Source organism: Ptychodera flava, unplaced genomic scaffold, assembly GCF_041260155.1.
Source record: "Ptychodera flava strain L36383 unplaced genomic scaffold, AS_Pfla_20210202 Scaffold_48__1_contigs__length_985763_pilon, whole genome shotgun sequence".
NCBI classification, from domain to species: domain Eukaryota; kingdom Metazoa; phylum Hemichordata; class Enteropneusta; family Ptychoderidae; genus Ptychodera; species Ptychodera flava.
The window spans coordinates 962909-986075 of NW_027248370.1; the positions used below are offsets into that span (position 1 = coordinate 962909).

A 23167-nucleotide genomic window follows, 5' to 3' on the forward strand; every position below is an offset into this window, starting at 1 on the left:
CTATTTCACGTCCTCGACCGACAGAAAATTTCTGTTTGGCGCCTAACTTTACAACTAGGATTATAGTAATCTTCGAATAAACCTTACAAGTTGGAAGTTTTCCAGTTTTCTTGAGGGCAGGTACTGTATTTTAACATGTTAGCATTTGCACACCTGCAGAAGAAGCGACGGCCAATTTCGACAACACATTATTACGTCATTGAAATAATGAGTGTCCTTGAGCGATGTGCCGCATGCAATCTCGCGAGACGTGTTGAAAAACAAGAATACGAATGAGATCGGTATGATTAGTTGCCGCGGTTAATAATTGATCACGTGTAGGGATGGGGCCGTTGGTAGGGCACTGGTATCGCCTAGGACAGGCATACATACATCTCGCACAATCATAAGAACACATATGTTTCGAGGGTGTGTCACTCCTCACTTTTTCCGCGTCATGTACACTTTTGGTCGAGAAAGTTCGATAAAGGGTAGTTATTTTACCCAAGTATTTTACTCTGGCTCGACTTTAGGTCCCAAGAAATCTTTATCCATCATAAATTTAGAAAATGATTAGTTTTCGCCTTTGTGTTTAGCCAAAAATGAAAACTTTTGACCCCTCTGAAAGTTAAGAGGAAATAGTAGAGTTTGTGCCCGTCGTTTGAACTGTCCAGTGCAAGCCTGTACCAATTTTTTCGATGAGTGACCCCGAGGGTGTTAGGCTACGTATCAATGTCAAATTCGTAATCATCGACGTCTGTGAAACTTAATTTGTTATTTGCGGTGTATCGTCACTACTGATAAATTAAACCCTTTTTCTTCAGTTTGGTCAGAGTGGAGTTGGGTGCCCTGTACACCTGTAGCTGGATCACGGCTGCTCGGCCGACGAACGAGAACACGGGTGTGTCTCTCGGCGGGACGCCCAACGTCGATGTGGGTTGCCTTGGGAACGAGACCGACATACAGGAATGTCGCATCCGTGGAGTCAGTAAGTCATGTTTTGTTGTCGTCTGAATATTTCCTCAGGTATTTGTCCTCATTGATATGTCACAAAATATCGGTATCTATAATTACTCTCATCCTTTACAATACTTATACCTCATTTCATCATTTTTGTTTCAATGGGCGAATGTAATTTTCAAGGACCTTGGAGATGGAATCATTTATAAATTTGAGAGAAATGATTAAAACAACACTTCCTTAGTCTAAAAGGGTAATCATTAAATCAAAAGGTACCGTCTCTAGATCTCGTCACATGTTGGCGCACTGTCAACTGTTGAACCCTCAAAGCGGGTATAGGCTTTTTTAAAAAAAGTCTGGAAACTCTTCACCACAAAAAATTGTAAAAAGATTGCAGCTATACTGGTCTGACTTTGGAAACATTTCACATGACTGTCGGCCGAAAACGAGTGAAAACTATTCTATGGAAAATCGAGAGAAAACACTTCCAATTTTTTGTGCGGCGAAAAATGTGTTTACCTTCTAACCACTACCAGGCGAAATCCAACGGGAAAATAACGTGTCAGACAAAACGATATAAGCATACAGATGTGAAAGCTTTAAAAATTACATTCAAAATTTGTTTGGCATTGATGTCTTTGTTGCCTGTCGCCATATCAGTTGATACGCAAATTTTAAAGTGTTACGTATTTTCGCTGTTTCTTTATCGGAAGGTCCGGTTCGCCTGTCGGGATCGTCGGAATTCGGCCGAGGTCGGGTCGAAGTATTCCGAGAAGAAAGGGTACAGTGGGGGATAATATGTGATGATGAATGGAACATGACCGATGCAAATGTCGTCTGCAGGGATTTAGGATTTCGCGCTGCTGCACAAGGTTGTATACAATAATTTTAATTTTTCTCTTTGTCCGTAGGTTGTAATATCGTTATTTCTAGTTGAAAAGTCAGTGTTTTTAATATTGGTGTTTCGGCGATAGGGCTAGTGACGTCACATCGCCATCGATATCATTAATATGCTAAACTGTTTGTCTGACATGTTTGACGATAATCTTCAAAACTACTCTCACACAAATGGCAAACATGACAGTTTTTTTACCAACGATTTTCTGATTGAAATTTTGAAAATTCAAACGAACTGGCAACAAATTGGTGGTATACATGGGCACACAAGAAATTTGTCCGTTTTTCTGTCGGCAGCTGCCGATTTGCTCACATATATTTATCATTACATCATAAGAGTATATAGTGATGGCGCAAACACTGTTCTGATTGGTCGAGAAGTAAAACAATCGTGCTATATTCGTGATGTAGAACAAAGTGCAACACGCGCGAGCTCTCACCTGGAGAAAATTTCCCTTTTCACTGTTTTACGCCAGAATTTCAATATGCTGTAATGATATAACAGCAATACACCACCCAAGCAACGGGTATACCACTCGATTTTCATCAATTTCATCAATTAATGACAAATATGCACGAGCGATAGCGAGTGCATATATGTCATGAACTTGTTAAAATCTAATGGTATACCGCATGCCGTATATGAGTGTCGTTATCATAACAAACATTAATTTGCAACATGACTGCAGGTATTCACTCTGACAGGGGACAGAACCACGAAGCCCCACTTTTTCCGCCTTCATGACAATTTGATTCACATACAGAGTAATACTGATACGACAGTGTCATACCTTGTGAATTTTCAGCGCCAATTTATCGCTGTCAAATTTCAGTCTGCATTTCACAATGCAATGCTCTCGAACAACAGTTGAATGGACCGAGCAAAGTTACTTGTTCCTTATTGATTTCCACTTTAGACTTGGTTCAAGTCTGTGATTTGTGAATGCGAATGTTTGAGTGGGGTAAACGCGATGATTTGTTCTGTTTTCACATGAAACGTGTGAGTTGGGTAAATGCGATGAGTACGCGATACAGGGGAGTTTCACCGGATAGAAACTAACTCACTATACTGCGCAGACTCAAATGTAACGCATTACACTGCTATGAAGTTCCGAACATGACTTATAACGCCGTCATCATTCTGCGTGTCAGAAGTACCGCTGCTCAATGTAGACGATCCCCCTTTTCCAATTATCATGTCTGTAATTAAATCTTGTTAGCTAAGAAATCATTAAAACCGCATCACTGCATTCGATTTTTGTGAAAGCTAGGATGAGAAACATGCGCACAGCCAGACAATTTGCTAAATCTCATCAAAATTTCACCATATGTTTACCCCATTCCTTGTTAATGGTGGATGTAGTAATAACTCAAAGAGAAGCACACATTTGTGTAAAAAAATCTTGCTCGATATTTCATCCACTTCGAGATTTCATCTACTTACTGTCACCTGTTCCAATTTTGCCACAGTTACCACGGAAAGAGAAAATCTAACCAATCACAGATTTTAAGCGGGTGGCCGCTTTTAAAAACAGCGCCCTCACATGGGCATTTTGAATACCAAGGAACGCCCCTTTGACCATATACGGGCATATTTAAATTACAGGTGACTTTATACCTTTAAACGACCAAGCTCCAGACTAAATGTTTATTATTTGTAATCAGCTTTTATTTACTCAGCAATGATTGTGATTTCGATTTCATACAAAAGTGGGGTTATGCAGCTTTTAGATTTAATAAATTTTCCGTGGTGGCAATATCGTGTTTGTAAAATATAGCCAATGTCCAACTCAAGAAATCATGTATACACGCCAAGTGTTCATATTGTCAACATACAGAACGTTTGTAATGTCAAATATCGTTGTCGAAAACTAAATTCCGTCCGATTCGAGGAAACGTTTATCAAAGGTAACATTGCATTCTGTACAAAAGGCACTGTGTAGGAAGCATAGTACAACTACTTTACGTTCTAACATACTTTATGGTAAAGATTCAGAAAATAAATTTGTTTTATAGAACAAAGCTGAGGAAATAATCAGCTATACTATACTCTTACTAGCTGATTCCCATAGTTCTGCTGTCGTTCTTGAACATGAGTCATGAAATTCAAATCCACGAAAAATATTCTCTAACCAGATTCACATTCGCACACGCGGAAGCAATCATAATACGCGAACTTTATTCTGAAAAACGACTTTCAATGCTAGGACCTTGTTATTTATATACGGATATCAAAAAAGCTTCAAAATCTATCTTAGAAGCTGTAAAATGTATAGTACGCCATTTAATGCGCATCAATGTTCTTCAATGATAATGAAACATTGTAGCCTAATTAGCATACATCATCAATGATTGAAATTTGATTGAGATTTCTTACCACCGTCCTTTCACAAATGATTAAGGAATGTGATTTCACTCTTACACAGAGAGAAAAACGTCCACAAAACCACGTAAATGAAAGTGGTAACAACCACTCGTTACTATAATTTGCATAAATGAATATTAATATGCAGCATATCAAATATTATATATGATGTATTATATGGTGAAATGCATTAAGGATTTGGATAATCTGATTAAAGGCACTGACTATTTCTATCTGTATACTGAAGACAAATATTGATATTTAAGTGTAATCACAAATAACATTCCTAGAAAGCTTTGTCAGTGGGTTGAGAATGTATTTCCAAGACCTTTCAGTGGATTCCAGGGGCCTGCCCATGCCTCATATTCAACTAAGCTAAAGTGATCTCGTTTTCGACCAGTCCAGCTGACATATCATCTCTGACATGGGAACTTGTCGGTGGCGACTGAACCTGATCCTGATTCACATTCACATCCGGGCCAGTGACTTTTCCTTCTGGCTGCTTGGGAGGTCCAGTTGTTTGCTTTGGCTGTGGCTGAGGTTGTTGATGCACAGCTCCAGGTTGCACCGACTGTTGTGGTTGATGCTGCAGCTGCTGGGTCTGTAGCTGCTGAACTTGTTGGCGTTGTTGCTGTGGTAACTGCTGTCCCAGTGGTTGCTGGTGCATGGCTACTGGTTGCACTCCTGGCTGCATTTGATGCTGCGACTGCTGGGGCTGTGGCTGCAACACTTGCTGGCGTTGCTGCTGCTGCTGTGGTAACAACTGTCCTTGACCTTGTCCTTGTTGGTACACAACTCCAGGTTGTGGCTGCATCTGGCCGCTAGGCGGCTGATTGGATATCACTGTTGGTTGCGTGGCAACCATGTAACCTTGCGGTGCTTGCTGTTGATCTGTAACGGTGATAAACAACCAATCAACAAAGTTTTCTGAAACTTAAGATTCAACAGCGATGAAACAGTATTGCTCCGCGCTGCAAGTTTCGGTTCTTTTTAGAGATAGACTAAGTGATCGGTAATACCAAGCTGAATATAAGAAAAATTCCACTGAACATTCAGAACAGACTGGATCGATCAATCAATATGAAAATTTTTTATAACATATATTCAACAAAGGAATGGCGGCCATTTTGAATTTATAACAAGTCATCGTTGATGACACAGTCCCCGCTTGTCCATTTTGTTATAATCTTTGGTGTCTAGGTAGCTGTGGTCTAGGTCGCTGTGGAATGACATTGATGCAGCGGGTGCATCAGGCCTGTGACTTGCATAATAAAGTAATCTGAGGAACATTCAATAAATGACTCATCTCTGCCGGTAATGACCACTGAAGGAACTTTTGATTACATCACACATAACGATGCCCTCACTGCCTCTAGTGTCATGACGGCACATACTATACACATGGTTTGGTGGAATTTTCGAAATGCTATGGGATTGGGTATGTTGTTGTAATCAGCCATCAGCCATTTCGGATCATATAATGAAACAATTTAATGTGCACAAGAATGCAGCCATAGTATTTTATCTTCGTATCACGTTTGAACAAAATCAGTCCATCGAGGGACAGTGACCTATGTTTATGTTTCAAAGACATAAAAAAATCACACCAAAATTGAAATCAAATGGCTGTCTCTTGACCATATGGATCATAGCACAAAATTAGTAGACATGCATATGTATGCCATGGTACTTTATCTTTGTACCAAGTCTCAACAACATTGGTTAAGGAATATTTGCATATGATTAAGCCTCAAAGACATGAAAAAATCCAAAAATGACCATCGGGCAGAGATATTGGAAAAAAATTTACAATCTGGCAGCCATATTGGAACATGTCACGAAGTAAATTGACATGTATGCCATAGTGCTTGATCTTTGTGCCAAGTTTGGACAAAATGGGTGTAATGACCTTTGAATTATGCTTCAAAGACATGCAAAATTCCAACAAAATGGCAGTTCTGCAGCCATATTGGATCCTATCGCAAGGTTAATTGATACATGCATATGCATGCCATAGTACGTGCTTTGCCTTTGTGCCAAGTTTGAACAAAATCGGTTCAAGGATGTTTGAGTTACGGTTCAAAGACATGAAAAAATCGCAAACAAAATGGCCACCTGTCAGCCATATTGGATCATTTCACAAAATAAATTGGTGTTCATATGAAGGGCATACTATTTTGCTTTTGTGCCAAATTTGAACAGAATTGGTTCAAGAATGTCTGAGTTATGGTCCATAGACATGAAAAATCGCAACAAAATGGCCGTCTCACGCCCATATTGGATCGTATCACAATATAATTTGACATGCATGTGTAGGCCATAGTGTTAAGCCTTTGTGCCAAGTTTGAACAGAATCAGTTTGAGGATGTTTGAGTTATGGTTCAAAGACACGAAAAATCGCAAACAAAATGGCCGCCTCGCGGCCATATTGGATCGTGTCGCAAACTTATTTGACATGCACATGTAGGCCATAGTGTTATGCCTTTGTGCCAAGTTTGAACAGAATCTGTTCAAGGATGTCTGAGTTATGGTCCAAAGACACGAAAAATCGCAACAAAATGGCCGCCTCGCGCCCATATTGGATTATATCGCAAAATTATTTGACATCCATAGTGTTATGCCTTTGTGCCAAGTTTGAACATAATCTGCTCAAGGATGTCTGAGTTGTGGTCCAAAGACATGAAAAATCGCAACAAAATGGCCGCCTTGCGGCCAAATTCGATCGTATCACAAAATAAATCAACGTGCATCTGTAGGTCATAGTGCTATGCCTTTTTGCCAAGTTTGAACGAAATTGGTTCAGCAGTGACTGAGAAACTGTGATGACGGACGGACGGACGGACGGACGGACGGACGGACAGACGGGACCCAATCTATAAGTCCCCGCCGGACTTCGTCCGCGGGGACTAATAACGGTAAATCTTTGGTTATTTGTTTCTCTAGTACCAAAATTTGCATGGTGACCCCCGATTTCTATTCTTTAATTTGAAAGACAATGGTTGAAAGATTCCTTAAGGAAAGTTTGAGCAAACGTTTGAGTCTTTCACTTTCGAGGCGCATACTACCTTAAACCTTGATTTCCTCCGAAAGCTTCAAAATGAGCCCCCACAAGTAGTAGACTACACAAATATTGTAAAAGTTTGAGAGTCCGAATATCTGTCTCCGAGACGCATTCTACCTTAATAATATGTATTTGTGTATTGATATGGGTATTATAAACAATTACTTTGCAGCTATTGTAAATCATTGCATTGCGGTAATAATCACAAAGTATGTAAGGTTAACAACATAACTCTGTATCTTTATCGTGGGGAACAGCATATGATGTTTTTATTACCGTCTCAAACAACTAACTTGGAGAGTTGGTGAGTTATACTTAACTAAATGCAAAACAGATTATGAAATCTGGTGGAAAGCAGCTTATTCAGCCGAGTTCAACTTATTAACATAACAGATATCATTGGTGTCACCCCAATAAACCTAAATGTAAGTACTTACTTAAGTTCTGTGGTACGTACTGAACTCCAGAGGGCGCCATATACTGAACAGGTGGGTTTTGCAGCACGGTCATTGGGTAGCCCTGAACAACCCCTTCCTGATTACTCGCGGCAAAGTACATCTGTGATGGTAAAACATACAATAGATTGGAAAGATTAGGACATTTTTTAAAATAAAAATACCGCAATTATACGGTGTCGCTCACATTTGATCAGAATTGGTACATACCAGTATGGGTACCAAAGATCAACAATAAATGTTGTTTCTATTTGTTCAGTGCAGGAAAATTCTACGTTGATGTTATGACAATGATTTCTGCACAGTACAACCAGAAAAACAACAAGAATGACAGAAGTTTGACATACTGCTACAGAGAAATTGATGTTTTGATCAAAAAAGGGCAAAAATTGTCCTAAAAACACAAATATTGAAATTTCACCACATTTTTTGCAAACAGCTTCTCAGCTTGTCAAAAGATGATCTGCAACATTTCGCGAAATCTATCAGCAATATAAATCACTGGGCCATAAGTAGTTACAGCATGCAATCTTATTTGCGCTAGTGATATGGATGTACAATGTATCTCAGACAGCGTCTAACTAAAAAAAAATATAAATCTGAAAATTTACTTAGTAAAAAATATTAGCACAGCTTTTCTCATTTGGAAAAATTTTTTTTTAGAAATTTACAGTTGTAAAAAAAAATGTTCACAATTTCATTGAGGCCACCCCCTCCCAAGATCTAATGGTCTGTCCCTTAGTTTGAGCAGGTCTGTTAATATGTAACAGTTCATAAACAATGACAGGACTAGAGGTCAGCGGAGTATCCTGTTTCAGCCATTGGCATGCGACCACTCATGAACATTTGCAGAATTTCCCTTTTTCTTACCTCATTTGCACATTTTTGACACTGATGTGTTCATTTGAACAAATTCACATCTCAACCCTGCATCTACCTGTACACCAAATACTGAGACGGTAGCTTTGGCAGTATGGGAGCCTTTGTGTGTAACGGACATACATCCGCACATACCCACAAATATACAGACGCCACTCAGACTCATCATATAAGCTCTTTTTGGTATTTATATGTAAACCAAATATGAGCTAATAAAAATCAAATAATAACAAAATAACAAAATTCTCATAAACAATAACATCTATATTGTTTCGCTTGTTACTGATTGGTAAACAACTGAGTGTTCACATTTTAATCCCAAGTTTATACGAAGAGAGGGCACTGTTCTAAGTGGCAATCAAGCTAATATCAAGCTAAAAATCTGACCAATCCAACTGCACGAAAACTAAGAATTGGTTTCCTCTTTAACAAGGCGACAGGTTTCAGCTCGGAAAGGCGTTTTAAACAATGAATCGTTGACATCAGGTGACCTTCGATATGGAAGACAAGCTGCACTGTGAATCAACATTCGATGTGAAAAGGGTATGTCTGTAGCTACATAAGTTGGGAAGTTCTGAAGGGTAAAGCTGACTCTGGCGGGCATATTACATTTCCCAACAGGATACTAGCCTCTGCCTGTTTGATAGTATGTTGGGTCGTTTACCCTACGCAACACTTCTACAAGAGCAGGACGCCAAACAATATGCCTCTTTCATTCCGTTTTTCTCCCATTTTACTGCTCACATTTAAGTAGATTTCTCTGATGCATAATTGAGGGCGATATACTCACCGTTGACTGGTAACGCGTTGATGACGTTTGATTACAGCAATACGCTGCACAACAGAAAACTGACTGAAGGATGGCGATCACTAATTCAGCCAACGTCACTAAAGCCAGGATACTGTCAACTGCAACTCTACCACCCTGAAAATGAAGAATATGGTGTATAAGTTTATTATGAAGTCACAACGTGGGTAAAGAACGTACAGATGAAGATCAAGGATGTTTCCAAAAAGCAGATTGACGTTTTCACTGAAGAGCTGACCAATTTGATGGCAGTGATAGTCATTGCAGTGGTGAAAGGTCATCCCTCTGAAACCCATCTTGCTTGCCACGGTCTCTTGTCTGGGCATGCAGCTGGATCTTATGCTCCTCAAAATCAGATATTAAGTAGTTAGTTGATGATGATGATGATGATGATGATGGTGGTGGTGCTGGTGCCGGTGCTGGTGCTGGTCGTGATGCCACATCCCAATTTTACTAAGATTGAGTTGGTAGCTATGAGTGAACCCTCTGAGTGCCAAAGTCAATTTTTGCCACCTTTATAAAATGTACCCCAGTCAATTTTTTTCAGATTTTTGCCAGATTTTGGGGGGGGGGGGGGAAATGTAGCCAATGAAATGTAATGTCAATCTGATCCAAAATTATAAAAAAATTACAGAAACATTCACAAAAATTGCTAAAATGTTGCACTAAAATTTTGGCGGGAAAAATAACAGCACTCAAAGGGTTAATGAGCAAAAAATAAAAACTGAGACATGTCAACTTACATAGCTTGAATCACAATAGTAGTCGTAGTCGTAGGGGTAATAGTTACGATAATGGTAGTAACACTCCTCTTCAATTGCTGCAGCGATGATATTTGTGATACAGGCACCGCCCGCCATAGTTGCCGCGATGATAGACAGAACCATGGTGGTAATTATCTGTCGATAAGTAAATACAATTAAATGTATACTGTCACCTGTTCCAATTTTTCCACAGTTACCATGGAAAGAGAAAATCTAACCAATCACAGATTTTAAGCGGGTGGCCGCTTTTCAAAAACAGCGCCCTCACATGGGCATTTTGAATACCAAGGAACGCCCCTTTGACCATATATGGGTATATTTAGATTACAGGTGACTGTAGTGTATACCTTTAATATCCACAGGGAGATCAGACATGTGATCTGATTATATCCATATGAAAAAGCAAACTTCAGACGAGGACATCGCAGAAAGAAGAGTTCAAAATCGAAATTAAATTAATGAATGTAGAACGTCAACAAAAGAGCTGTCAAGGCAACCCTCTGTATTACTTCAGTAAAAATGAGGTGTGTGAAATAATGTGCCAGCTTACACACCGTCAAACTTTTTCAAAGTTTATTACCTCTATTAAAGTGGTGTAATATGCACATTAGAACAATCGCAAGAGAATGATCTGCTCTCTGTCTCGAATCGGTCACTTGTACTTTTAATGGCTTGATGTAAGACTGTGAAAGCAAACGTACAAATAAACACTTGTCGGTCACCCTGCAAAAATGTGTATAAAAAGCTTTAGGTACAAGTCGATGATGAGAAGCTTACCATTGCATTCGTCTTCTTGAAAGATGCCAATAATCCAAACACTCCAGCTAATGCGAACTATCAAAACAAATAACATTGATAAATGCATATCTTTATAGAAATAATACCTTCACAAATATTAATGAAGACCTAGATAACAAAGATATTCGGTTGCCTGAAGAATGGACATCCCATTCAAGTATAACTTGATTGACACGACCTTACAGACATAAGTAGATCATCAAGGTGTACTTCGGTATAACACGATTGGAACTAATTTGGGGTAATTGGATGGTGAGTAAGGTCGTTTTAACCTGCAAATGTAAGCTCATCTGCTTTTCTTTTTAAGTTATACACTTGTTTTTATTAGTAATTTGTAATATTGCAACACTCAGCTATATGGCACCAAACACTTTTGAGAAATTTGAAAAATATGAAGATCCAAGTTCACATTGTGTTGTATTATTTAGGCCAAATAAAAAACGTTTCCGGTAACCTGACCAAACTAGAAACATAAGGCCAAAGTCCCTGAAGCTACTATAGACATGGATACAAAATTAAGTATTTCCTGACTGTATGAAATTATCTCACTAAGGTCATCCTAGGGACATGTAAACCAAATATCATATAACCGAGTTAGTATTTCATCGGGGTTGAGCTTTTAGCGAAAAAGGAAAATTTAAGCCAGCGGTTTTGAAAAAACAAGCGACTCAACAGTTGACAGAGCTCTGCTGTGTTATGTAGAGAATAACCTTTTGTGACACATGTATTGATGAAGAAGGTAGATAGATATCTTTGATAGCTCATTTCAGGATGGCCTGACCAAAAATGGAAAAAAATTCCGTAAAAAACAGATTTGCATATTTCATCAGACTATATTAGTCTATAATAGCAAATAAACAAGAGTTAATTACATTCTAATTAAAGTAAACAAGACTTGCTTAAATCAAGATTTACGTCATAATAAAACAGCATATCTGTCAGGTTATAAAGAATCTTGAGCTGGTTACCTTTCAATATCAGTATTTTCATCCTATTAACCAAGCACATTTTAACTTTCAAATTAACATTGTAAGTTCTGTTGAATAAGTTGAGACTGTACGTACTCAGAGAAAGCACACTGAAGAGACAAATGTTTGAAACTTAAGAAGTTCAAGGTCATCAAAAGCATTATAAGGAATCATGTTACACTTTCATTGCACTGTTTACACAGATTGCATAATTGCTATAAATAGCACATGAGGAATCTTACACTTACAGCCCAGCTTTACCATAAAAACACTATCACTTTGACCACTCTTTTAATTGACCACTCTATTTTTTTCCTCAAAAAGTAATCTTATTTTATCCTTACCAAGTCAACCATAAATGGAAATTAGAACTTTCTCTATCTCTATTTATTTGACCACCCTATCATGACAAACTATTATGAGCAATTTCTTTTAGATACCATAAATGGTTGTTCAGAATATATCAAAGTTGGGATTCAGGAAAGTTGCCTTTACATGTTTTAATCCTCAATTCACTATGAACTGTCAAAAAAAGTTGAACTTACTGATAATTCCACACTAAAATTATTTTGGCTTTGATGATTTCCTAATTAATTCAATTATTTGAAATCGTATTAATTATTTTTTCTGGGTGAATTGATAGGGTTTATACAGTACAAGAATTACATACAATGTAAGTCAAACTTTGACCAAAAATGACAAAAAAATTCCTTAAAAATACACATTTGCATATTTCATCACAATTTGAACAAACCTAAGTTGGGTTATCCCTAGGGACCTGTATACCAAATAACAAAGCTGTCTGACCAGCGGTTATGAAGAAGAAGATTTTTTACCAAAAACACCTTTTTTGGCATTAATTTGCCTATTTTCAACAATATCAAAAAATTAAAAAAAATAGTTTCTCAAAATCTTATTTTTCATCTACACAACAAATATCAAATCAGTAAGTACTGCAGTTCTCAAGATATTTGAGTGGACGGACGCCTCACAAACGGACATACATACATACATACATACATACATACATACATACATACATACATACATACATACATACATACATACATACATACATACATACATACAGACTGACGACGGACGCCGGACGGATACCCATCCCAATAGCTTCTATAGACTATAGTCTATAGTAGCTAAAAAACACAACGATTATAGACTTTTCGAAATTTAAAAAACATTTTGACTAGACTTTCGGTCAACAAAAAGAAAAAACGCTAAAAAAATTTCCTCCGCATACCCATTCTAATATTCAGAAGTATGTTATTGGAAACAAATATATTTTTACTTTGCCTGACATGACCGCAGAATAGTGACTTTTAGACTTGCATTTTCATTGCTATAAAGTTCACAGCAAAGTAGAAAGGAAATTACATCTCACACGACCTAAAAGCGTAGCCTTGATCCTGTGAGCCTGAAACTTTTACATGTATTTGGTGAGACTTGCGAACATGGATTCAATCTTTAAAGAGAGGGCGGCGTTTCGAAAAATTCATACCTACCATGACACCACACCATATACCAATACCGGCTTCCCGAAGTTGGCATCGGATAACGATGGCAGTAATACCAAGTATTATACAAATGCCACCGAATATCATCTGAAATATTCCAAAGACCATAGTTGCCCGTGAAGCAAAGCCTGGTCGTTTACCCGTTCCGTTGGCGTTCCCTCGGGTCGTCCCTGCACAGCCTGGGTTGGCTGGCTGGCATAGTATTGCTGCTGCTGTTGCAGCGGTCGTTGTTGTTGCTGCTGTTGAACTTGCATGCTGAAGCGAAAACAAGAACCCGAATACCGTATTCATAGGACTGCAATATACATGATGTCACTGACATTGTCAGAAACAACAAGCCGTGCTGTCACTCGACTCTGTCTTGTCACAGTTCCTTACGCAAAAAATGGCACAGTACGATGAATCAGCTCAAAGAAGGTATTTAACCCTTTCACCACCATGGTTTGTCCCAAATCCATTGTTTTCTATGGTAAAGTTGGACCTGTATACAGGAAACTGGGGGGTGAAAGGGTTAAACAAGCTGCAAATATTGTACGTATATTGTATGGTCGTTATCTACGTGCATTAACTTGTATTTTCTAACTGGTGTTTTAAATCCCAGTCCTCAGTTCGTTAAAAAGATTCTTTTTTTCTATGGTCCATGACGTAATTGTAATATCTGTGGACATTTTTAGACGGCTACGCGGCGCGGCTACGCACGAATAGTGATGCGATCAGACCAACCAGTTACATGGCTGCAATTCTGAACACCATATAACCATAGCATTCCCGGTCGCGTGTTTTTTTTAGGGATTCTGTTGCACACCTTGTCAGTATTTAGGTTACAGTGGCGCGCATATCCACTACGGGATCAACAGATCGACCCGAAAATCGATCTACTTAGCAGACTACCCAGCTAAGGTGCGCCTGTGCCGCTATCGAGTGGTTTAGGAGTTTCCAACATGTCACATACAGAGCATTCCACTAATTCGCAACAAAACGTTTGTTTGTCATTTTCCAGAAAATATTCTAAATAGCTACGCGGAGACGCAAAACGATTTTTTTTAGTTTGGCCAGATAAAGCCAATACAGCGCCATTTGTATGAGTAAAACGTAAATTTTTTTCAACATTCAATCCCTCGGTGACGTATTACTCTGTATTGAATATGAACAAAGAGCACAACCTCAGCGAACCGAAAAGGGTAGTGTACAGGCTGTCACCATTGTTTTCACGCAAACTACCGCTGTGGGTTATTTTGTCAAGGGGGGTCGCACATACAATTCCCTGTACATCAAACCTAAACTCTATTGGCAGTTCAGGGCACAGCACCTTACAGGTTTATGTCATTTACTGCTGGCCGTGAAAGTTCAAGTTCTTGGTTGTAATCGTTATGCAATTAGCAAAATCTCATTGTTGTTCACGATACAGAACAACTTTAGACAATAGCTACTAATTGAAAATAGGAAGTATGCACGGAGCACATGGTGATTTCAGAGAGATATGATATGGTGGTTTTGAAGCCGTACTTTTTTCCGGTTTCGGAATTGCGTATGCGTCAGCGTCATTAGTTTTCTGCGCGTGTGAACATTTCGGAGAAAGTCTGTGGCCTATGGCCATGGATCGCTTGTCCTTGAATCTGACCATGGGCCAAAGGAATCCTGTGTAAAAACAAAGCTGTCGTTTGACTCACAATATGGTAAGAGCTCCGTGCAAGTAGCAAGCTTATGTGTACTCGTCTGAGTAGAAATTAAGTGTACCCGCCCAGGTTTAATATTCGACATTTCTCGAAGGACACATGACCATACTCAAGCAGCGCAATAAAATCATATGTAGAGATGGCGATGTTCGTTCGCACTTTTGCTTGTTCTGCAGTGAGGCCGGGCTAACGAGAACAGCAAAGAACAAGATTGTCCGAGCGGTGCAAATTCATTCCACAGCTGGCGCTTTCTATATGTACGCGTAGTTGGAAAGACTCAAGTTCACGACCGACTACGACAGTACGGCGCAAACGAGAGAGAAAAGTGGGCGCAGACCGTGAACGACGAAATACAGAGACGCTGTTTCAGTATGTCTTTGCATTGATATAGGCCTACCAAGGGGAACTCTGGTAACATTCCCTTGCCTACCGCACTGAATTGTCCGTCGACCGACAAACTTACTTGACATGTAAATTTCTATTTTTTCTCTTCTTTTTTTTTTACCTCGCATTGTATTTAGGCCTAGGCCTACGGAATTGTAGGTCTAAGCACAGTCCCTCCAGGAGGGACCGTGGCCTAAGGGAGCCGTCATTATTTACGGCCTGGGGGGGGGTCGGAGGAATTGCTTTCGAAACTCCAAAATTTTGAGTAACCCCCCCCCCTGCCAACCATGACGTGTTTGAGTAACCCCCCCTCTCTGCTACAGAAAATTTGAGTGACCCCCCTCCCCCAAAAAAAAATTGGGAAAGTTAAATATCTATACAGTAAAATTGATTGCTGCTGCAACAGGCCCTGTACAGACCCTGATTAAACCCTGTGGTATAGGTCTTTGTCGGAAGGAGGTTCCAATTGCTGTGGCAGGGGCTGATGTACAGGTCTGTATCCAGTGCTCTGGTGACATGCAGTTATTCTGTAGGATTTTTTTTCAAGAGGGGGAAGATGTGGTGCGAGAGCACCACAAGAGGCCGCATAAGCGGTCGCGGGGGGAGGTCAGAGGGGGGTGTCCCCCCTCCTGCCATTGGAGCTTTTGAAAAATAGAGATTAAAATGGTGTTATTTGGTGGCACTTGGGGAGTATTTTTTTCGTATAAAAAACTCAAAGGAAAATAAATCTGAGACAGTATTCCAAAACTTATATTTCAGTTCACTGATTTCAACTATATTTTTTGAAACTGAAAAAATAGCGACAGACATACATTTATTCACATTTATTATTTATTATTATTTTCCTGCAATAAAAGATGGGTTTGTTGTCAAGGCATTCAACTGGTTTTAAACTTTATAGCATCAGAATAAGCTTGCTTTACACATTTTCCCCTATCGGTAACCTATACAATGTAGAATATAGAAAGCAGACGTTTCTCATTAATGATCAGGCAAGTATATCAATCTTTAATCAGGAAATACTGAAAAATGTACTCAGTACTAGCCTCTAACATAAGGCTTGCCACGTCGAATAGCTGATCATTCTCGTCTGAAGATCACAATAACGTGAAACACATAGTGTAATGAGATTTTAGTTTCTACTTGAAACCACGTGTATTATGATATATATAATATATATATATATATATATATATATATATATATATATATATATATATATATATTTGTGTGTGTGTGTGTGTGTGTGTTGTGTGTGTGTACACAAATACCGGGTATGAATATACATATCTTTACTATTATTGTTGTATTAATTCGTAACTCCACTAAATGCTTCAATACGTGTCAACAAAATTGAGTAGCCCCCTTTCTTGTTCTCCACTTTTGAGCAACCCCCCCTTGTAGCTTTCGATTTTTGAGTGACCCCCCCTCAGATTCCTCCGACCCCCCCCAGGCCATAAATAATGACGGCTCCCTAAGTATCCCAGGCGCTTTATCGTTCGACAGGACGGCTCGAACGAATACGATAGCTCGCAATATTTTGATTGCGCCAGTGCTTTCCGGATCTAAACAATATGCAACCACTCCATTGCCGTGTCGTTAGCAATAAAAACGCGCGAAACAGCACCAAAGAAATCTTCTACCGTGTGACGAAGATTGTGAGTGATTTTCTATAACAAGGTCAGAGGTCATGGACATATGCTAATTGGAAAGGAATGTTATCATCGGGACATAGTCACGTATGTACAGCGCCGCGCCCGTGTTCCGGGTTTGGCGACTGGGCGTCACTACAAAATTAACTGTAGAGGAACCTTCGGATACACTGGCAGTAAACTGGTAGTTTAGATAACTTCCATTATAAACAAATTGTCCGTAAATCATCATATTGTAATGTTTTGATAACATTACCTGTTTGTGTCCGCTGTAACAAAATCACTCTCACTGTCTCAGCTCGTCAGTGGAAGCCACAACAACTATGGCCGTCAGTGATGATGTCATCTCCTTCTGTGTGACGTCATGGGTATCCCTAACGCTTTCACTGTTTGACACCTGTCCTCACAAAGCATACTCCGTACTTCGTTCGGAGTAATCTTGGTGGCATAACTTGAACACGATTGGAACTAATTTGGGATAATTGGATTTTTATATTTTTTTTCAATTTCTCAAAAGTGTTAGGTGCACGATAGTTGAACGTTGCAATAATACAAATTACTCATAAAAACAAGTGTGTAATGTAAAAAGAAAAACAGATGAGATTACATTTGTAGATTAAATCGGCATTACTTCACCATCTAATTATCTCAATAGTTGCAATCGTGTTCTTGACTCGTGCTCCTAGTCAATATTTGTGACTATGAAATAATAAGCTTGATACAAAATTTGGTGACCACTGTGGTTATTATTAACTTCGAAGGAGTGTGTGGTTTAAAGTTTTCTGGGTGAAAGTTCAAGCAAATGCATTTCAACTAAGTTTCGAGGCGCATACTACCTCAGTGTAAATAATAATAGCGTGTTTTTTCTGGACTCGGAAATTGTAGCAGTGTTGCAGATTACCCGTGGTCCTCCTTTTCTATGTTGTATTTAGCGGCAAACATTTGCAATACGTATCTGATTAAAGTTGTGTGTACTGACTATTATGGCACTGTTTATTTCTTACAAGAACACGTTTCTGCTTTTATTTTGCCAACCAAGGGAGGCCAATAAAGCCGTTCGGGATAAAGGTATATTGGCAAAAAAAACTTTTGGAAGGCATCAGTGGGTGGGGAATGGGGTTTTCGATCGATATGCATCGTCAGCGCTAGCCAGCGAGGAAATTTTATCCCTTGGCGTTGAATCTCTGGGTAACTTTGTGGAGACATAGAGGGTGGGGGTGTGGACAGGGAGTATGATTTTGGTATTTGTGGAAGTTTTGCTGTTGAGTAAGCTTATATCATGTAGCGAGATGTAGGCACTTTTCAAATTGGAACTTTTTAGAGAAAGGCCATCTACGCCGATGGTAGTCCTGCTGGGCGGAAAGATCCAACTTTGGGTGTTTGGCGGTTGTTGATACGAAGAGCTTTCACTTGCCGCTCAATAATGTAAAAAATGCCGAAATAATAGTACCTGTAAAAATTGTCAGTCTTACAATTTCATGTAATAATCTCGTCGGCTGCCCATGGCAAGTGTATATCAGTGCTGTTCAAAAGTCGTGAAAACACAAATTGCCTTGAAGTGCTCATTAATTTTATTATTTTATTTGTTCGCTTGTTGGTTTATTTGTTTGTCTATTTGTATGTTTTATTTTCTGTCCTCTGTAGCAAGTGCGACGTTCTCTACACCACGCAGTCTGCCCGTCGTGATAACGCAGGTCGACTGTAGCGGCAACGAAGACTCCATTACGTTCTGTCCCTACAGCAATGCGGTTGGCGTGGATAGCTGTGATTATGAACACCAAGCAAGCGTGACGTGTGCCATCGGTAAGTTACACGTACAAGTAATCTTGCGAGTTGATTTGCTTGAGGAAAGTTTGAGCAAAAATTTAAGTCTTTCGCTTTCGAGGCGGGAAGTGTCTTGCATATTGTCAATAAAAGGACAACTGACATTGTCAACGCAAAAATTTTGTATTAAAACTGCACATTGTCATTACATGAATTCTGGCACATTATCACATTATTAGTGTTGTACATTATTATAGTGTTATGAAAAAGAATAGCGAATGTCAAATACACATACATGTCAAAACTTTAGACCATACTGATGTTCAAGCTGACTTTGATCAAATGTTACTTTCATATTCTTGTTTCACTTGTATTAGATGTTTCGATTCAATAGATGTGATTCTCAGCGTTATCACTCTCTCACAAAAGTAGGTTTGATTTATTTAATCACCAAATAATTCAATAAATCTTCTAAATTTGCTCACTTTCGCTGCTAATTTTCATTACTTCTAAATTATCATTACTTGTTTATTTAAACTCGCAGATGGTGGGTGGGGAAAGTGGTCGCAATGGAGCAGTTGTGCAAATTCTTGTTCTTGGAGTGTACGCGTGCGTACTAGAGACTGTGAGTCGCCCTTGCCAGCCAACGGTGGCGCGCATTGCGAAGGGAATAACACGGACACAAAACCTTGCAGGAGGGAGGCAGGCAAATGTGGTAAGAATGAAATATTTTCTGTAAGTACGACCGAAAATAGAAAGCCTTTTTGAGAGATTCTCTATCCTTTTCGTTCTTACACTTTGGTTTCGTTCTTACATGCCTGACGATATATATTGTCATGAAAGTTGTGATACAGAAAACACGTACACACAATTAAAAACAATTTGCCTGTATATCTGACTGTGTGAAAATGCCGTACGTAATCCTACAAATATTATATTTTCAGGGTGTCCAGAGCTAGGTTCTGTAGAACATGGATCAGTGACAGGCGATACGTCTTATATGGGCTTCCGTGATTTTACATGTAACACCCGTTATAAACTGGTCGGGGAACAGTCAAGTCAATGCGTAGACGCCCAATGGTCTCATCCTGCTCCATTGTGCAAAGGTTAGTAACATACCTAAAACCTTGCAAATGTCATGTTCTATAAGCAGTGTTTCTCTGCATGTTCACTGAAGGGGGCAATTTCTGCTCCATTGATAAAAATTGGGGGGGGGGGGCAGACTTGACTTTGTAGGGGCAGAAACAACAGGAAATTCACAGGTCACTACACTATGCGCTTGGGTCACCATCGTACGGGCGTATTTGCCTGCTGTGTGTGATTTTCGCGCTGGCAGTATCTGTTAACGTTAAAGGGCGGAAAATGGCTCGAAATGCGCAATTGCGCAGTCGAGAGAAAACCCTGTATAAGTATACCATCACCCTTACATCTGTTTCTTGTCAACTCATTTCCGTAAAGGTAAAGTAGTGCCGGTCACCATGCTGGAAAAAAATCGTTCTAAGCTTACGCGATCTTTCCCTTTACCACCGGCATCCTTTAAAGGTATACTATCACCTGCTCCAATTTTGCGACTGTTACCATGGAAAGAGAATATCTAACCAATCACAGATTTTAAGAGGGTGGTCGCTTTTTAAAACAACGCCCTCACATGGGCATTTTGAATACCAAAGAACACCCATTTGACCTTCATGGGCACATTTAGATTACAGGTGACTGTATACCTTTAAAGCCTGGTTCGAAAAGGTCCCGGAAAAGGTCAGGGACCGGGATTAACTAAGGTGTTAAGAAGATTATGCAATTGTCTGTGTCTCTTTGTTTTCCTTGAAAATTGCACTCGTTGTATATGAATGAAATATATAAATATGTTGCTAGTCTCGGTCGAAGTGCGAAGGACTGAAGATGTATAAAGAAAGTATCATAAAATAATCATTTGAGGAGCACACAATAAAGAAGTCTAAGTTGTTTGAAAAGTTTGCTCATGAGCAGTTACATTGTGCTCAATTAAGTTCTGGAATCATTTCACCCTGCACTCGTATGTGTTCATGTACTTTGTCACGGTCTCTGCTCCGACTTCTGAGAAGGGTGGATCTGCTGTCACGAAGAGATCACGTACTGAATTACTTAAATACCGCGTTGTTTCTTCTCAGAAGAGTTGACTTGTGACTACGTATATTTGTGATACAAATGACGGACTAGGGGCGGGGGTTACTCGAATTGAAAGGCGCACAAGTTTGTGCTCTCACGACAGAAAACCTATACATTAGTCGAGTTTTTATACAAAACCCTTTACATGGGTCGATAAATATGTAATATGCCCAAACGTTTTAAAGCACCTGACAATGCAACAGAATAAGTAATAAAATCCTGTAGGTATAATCCAAATTTGTCAAAATCTCAGCCCCAGCCGGTCGTGATATACATAACGCCTTTAACAACTCTGGCGAACTTGTAACATGAAGGTTGATTGATGACCAGTAATGACCCCGCCGATTTTGAACAGATATCTCTACACGATGGTCAATTTTGGAGCACATGGATTGATGAATAAAACTTTGGCCGCACACCCCGTATGAACAGATTCGGAGTAACCATCCCCCCCCCCCATGAATTATTCACCATCAATGTGCGCCTATCTATACATTACAGCATATTGCAAACGGCTGACTGACAGTGCCGTCAAAAATGGCACGGTGGGTGGGAAGATTGGACACCTCATGAAGAGACTGCAGAAGTCAAGTGTATCCCGTTTCATTCAACGGACGATCCAGTGCTTACATGCGATGATGGGGATTGGAAACCGACCTCTACGCCAGAATGTTCAGGCAAGTAGTTGTCTTTCAGTGAGAATATGCGCTTCACACTCATGTAAGCAACAGGATTACAATCGAAAGCGGAATTATGAATGATTTCAGAATTATACCAAAGTTACCAAGTTGTAAATTGCTCATGCACAATTTGTTCAGTATTGCGCGGTCACAGCATAGGTATTCAGTAGTCATTAATGATAATAAAGAAATATAAAAAAACTTTATGGAAAATATGAAAATTATTAAAGAAATTGCAAAACTATAAAAATTATTATTTGTTTGTTGTTGTTGTTACTATTTTCATCATCCATCATCATTATGAAGCGCCATTGCAAATGTTAAATTCCTTCCAAAGTTCACAGCCTAGCGAAAAGTACTCTATCTACGTACACTCAGATAGAGTACTTTTCGCGAACTTTGGTAGGAATTCAACATTGCCAATGGTGCTTCACTTTGGTAGGAATTCAACATTGCCAATGGTGCTTCATGATGATGATGATGATGATGATGATGATGAAAATAATAACAACAACAACAATAATTTCACATTTTTCATGATACTTTTTCCTATTTCTTTATTATCATTAATGACTACTGAATACCCTGTGGTCACAGTCTTGCCGTGGCCAACAGGCGTCCATGCGTGGCTATCAGCAAATAGTGACTTGGAGTAATATTAATCCTCTTCTCCAAAGTTGTATTTATTTCTATGGTTTGTCTCTGGCGCCTGGTAGAAGGAGGTTTAAAAAGTGTACATGATGGTAACATAAATGTAATTTTTGCTCATCAAAAAATTTCATATTTATAAATTGATCAATAATAAACATAAACTTTTATTTAGACCAATTAACTTGAGGTTATTTTGAAAATACCGCAAAGGATGCACGAAGACTAGACATTAGCACAGCATATCGCTTGATGCGAAGTCAGGAGCGGGGTAGGGGGCGTGACGGTGATGCATGCACGGCACAATGTCAGAGTTGATGCAAGTATGGAATGATATCCCGGACGTGCTTCTGATAGCATGTGCATCTACACGTGTACAAGTGCACAGCGAGGGACACAACTATCCAATGGGTCCCTTTGAGGCCTTGTAGAATAAAAGTAGTGCACTTGGGATCCCGGAAACAGTCACTTTCGAACACGCGTTCTGTACTAACTTCATAATGCACGCGCAAAACTTAGTTTCGATGCATATGGTGGATGTGATATGCACCGTACGGTAATTTTAAGTGACTTTGAGCCACTTAATAACTTATCATTGATTGACAATGGATTTCAATTACAGAAATCAAGGCCTGTAAAAAGATAGTCACAATCGGACTTCATTTCGTCTGCATCAGTAAGTCGAAGTCTTCTTGGGAAACAGCCAAAGAGTTTTGTGAGGACAACGATGCACAACTAGCAAAGGTGGAAAA

The 23167-nt window shown here is 39.3% G+C and overlaps 1 protein-coding gene and 1 long non-coding RNA gene across 2 annotated transcripts; one reads left to right on the forward strand and one right to left on the reverse strand.

Annotated features, from left to right (window-relative positions):
• The first annotated feature begins 889 nt into the window (after positions 1-889).
• Positions 890-18948, forward strand: LOC139128301 (uncharacterized). Its single transcript, XR_011551249.1, has 3 exons — positions 890-967; positions 1653-1811; positions 18823-18948. It is a non-coding gene; the product is annotated as an uncharacterized lncRNA (long non-coding RNA).
• On the reverse strand, positions 3484-17544 carry LOC139128300 (probable basic-leucine zipper transcription factor N). Its single transcript, XM_070694101.1, has 7 exons — positions 17435-17544; positions 13455-13721; positions 10946-11002; positions 10148-10303; positions 9387-9521; positions 7700-7820; positions 3484-5092 (listed from the first exon to the last, which is right to left on the reverse strand). The coding sequence occupies exons 2-7, from the start codon at positions 13572-13574 to the stop codon at positions 4572-4574; spliced, it is 1110 nt and encodes a 369-aa protein (XP_070550202.1). The 5' UTR covers positions 13575-13721; positions 17435-17544; the 3' UTR covers positions 3484-4571.
• Positions 18949-23167: the final 4219 nt, after the last annotated feature.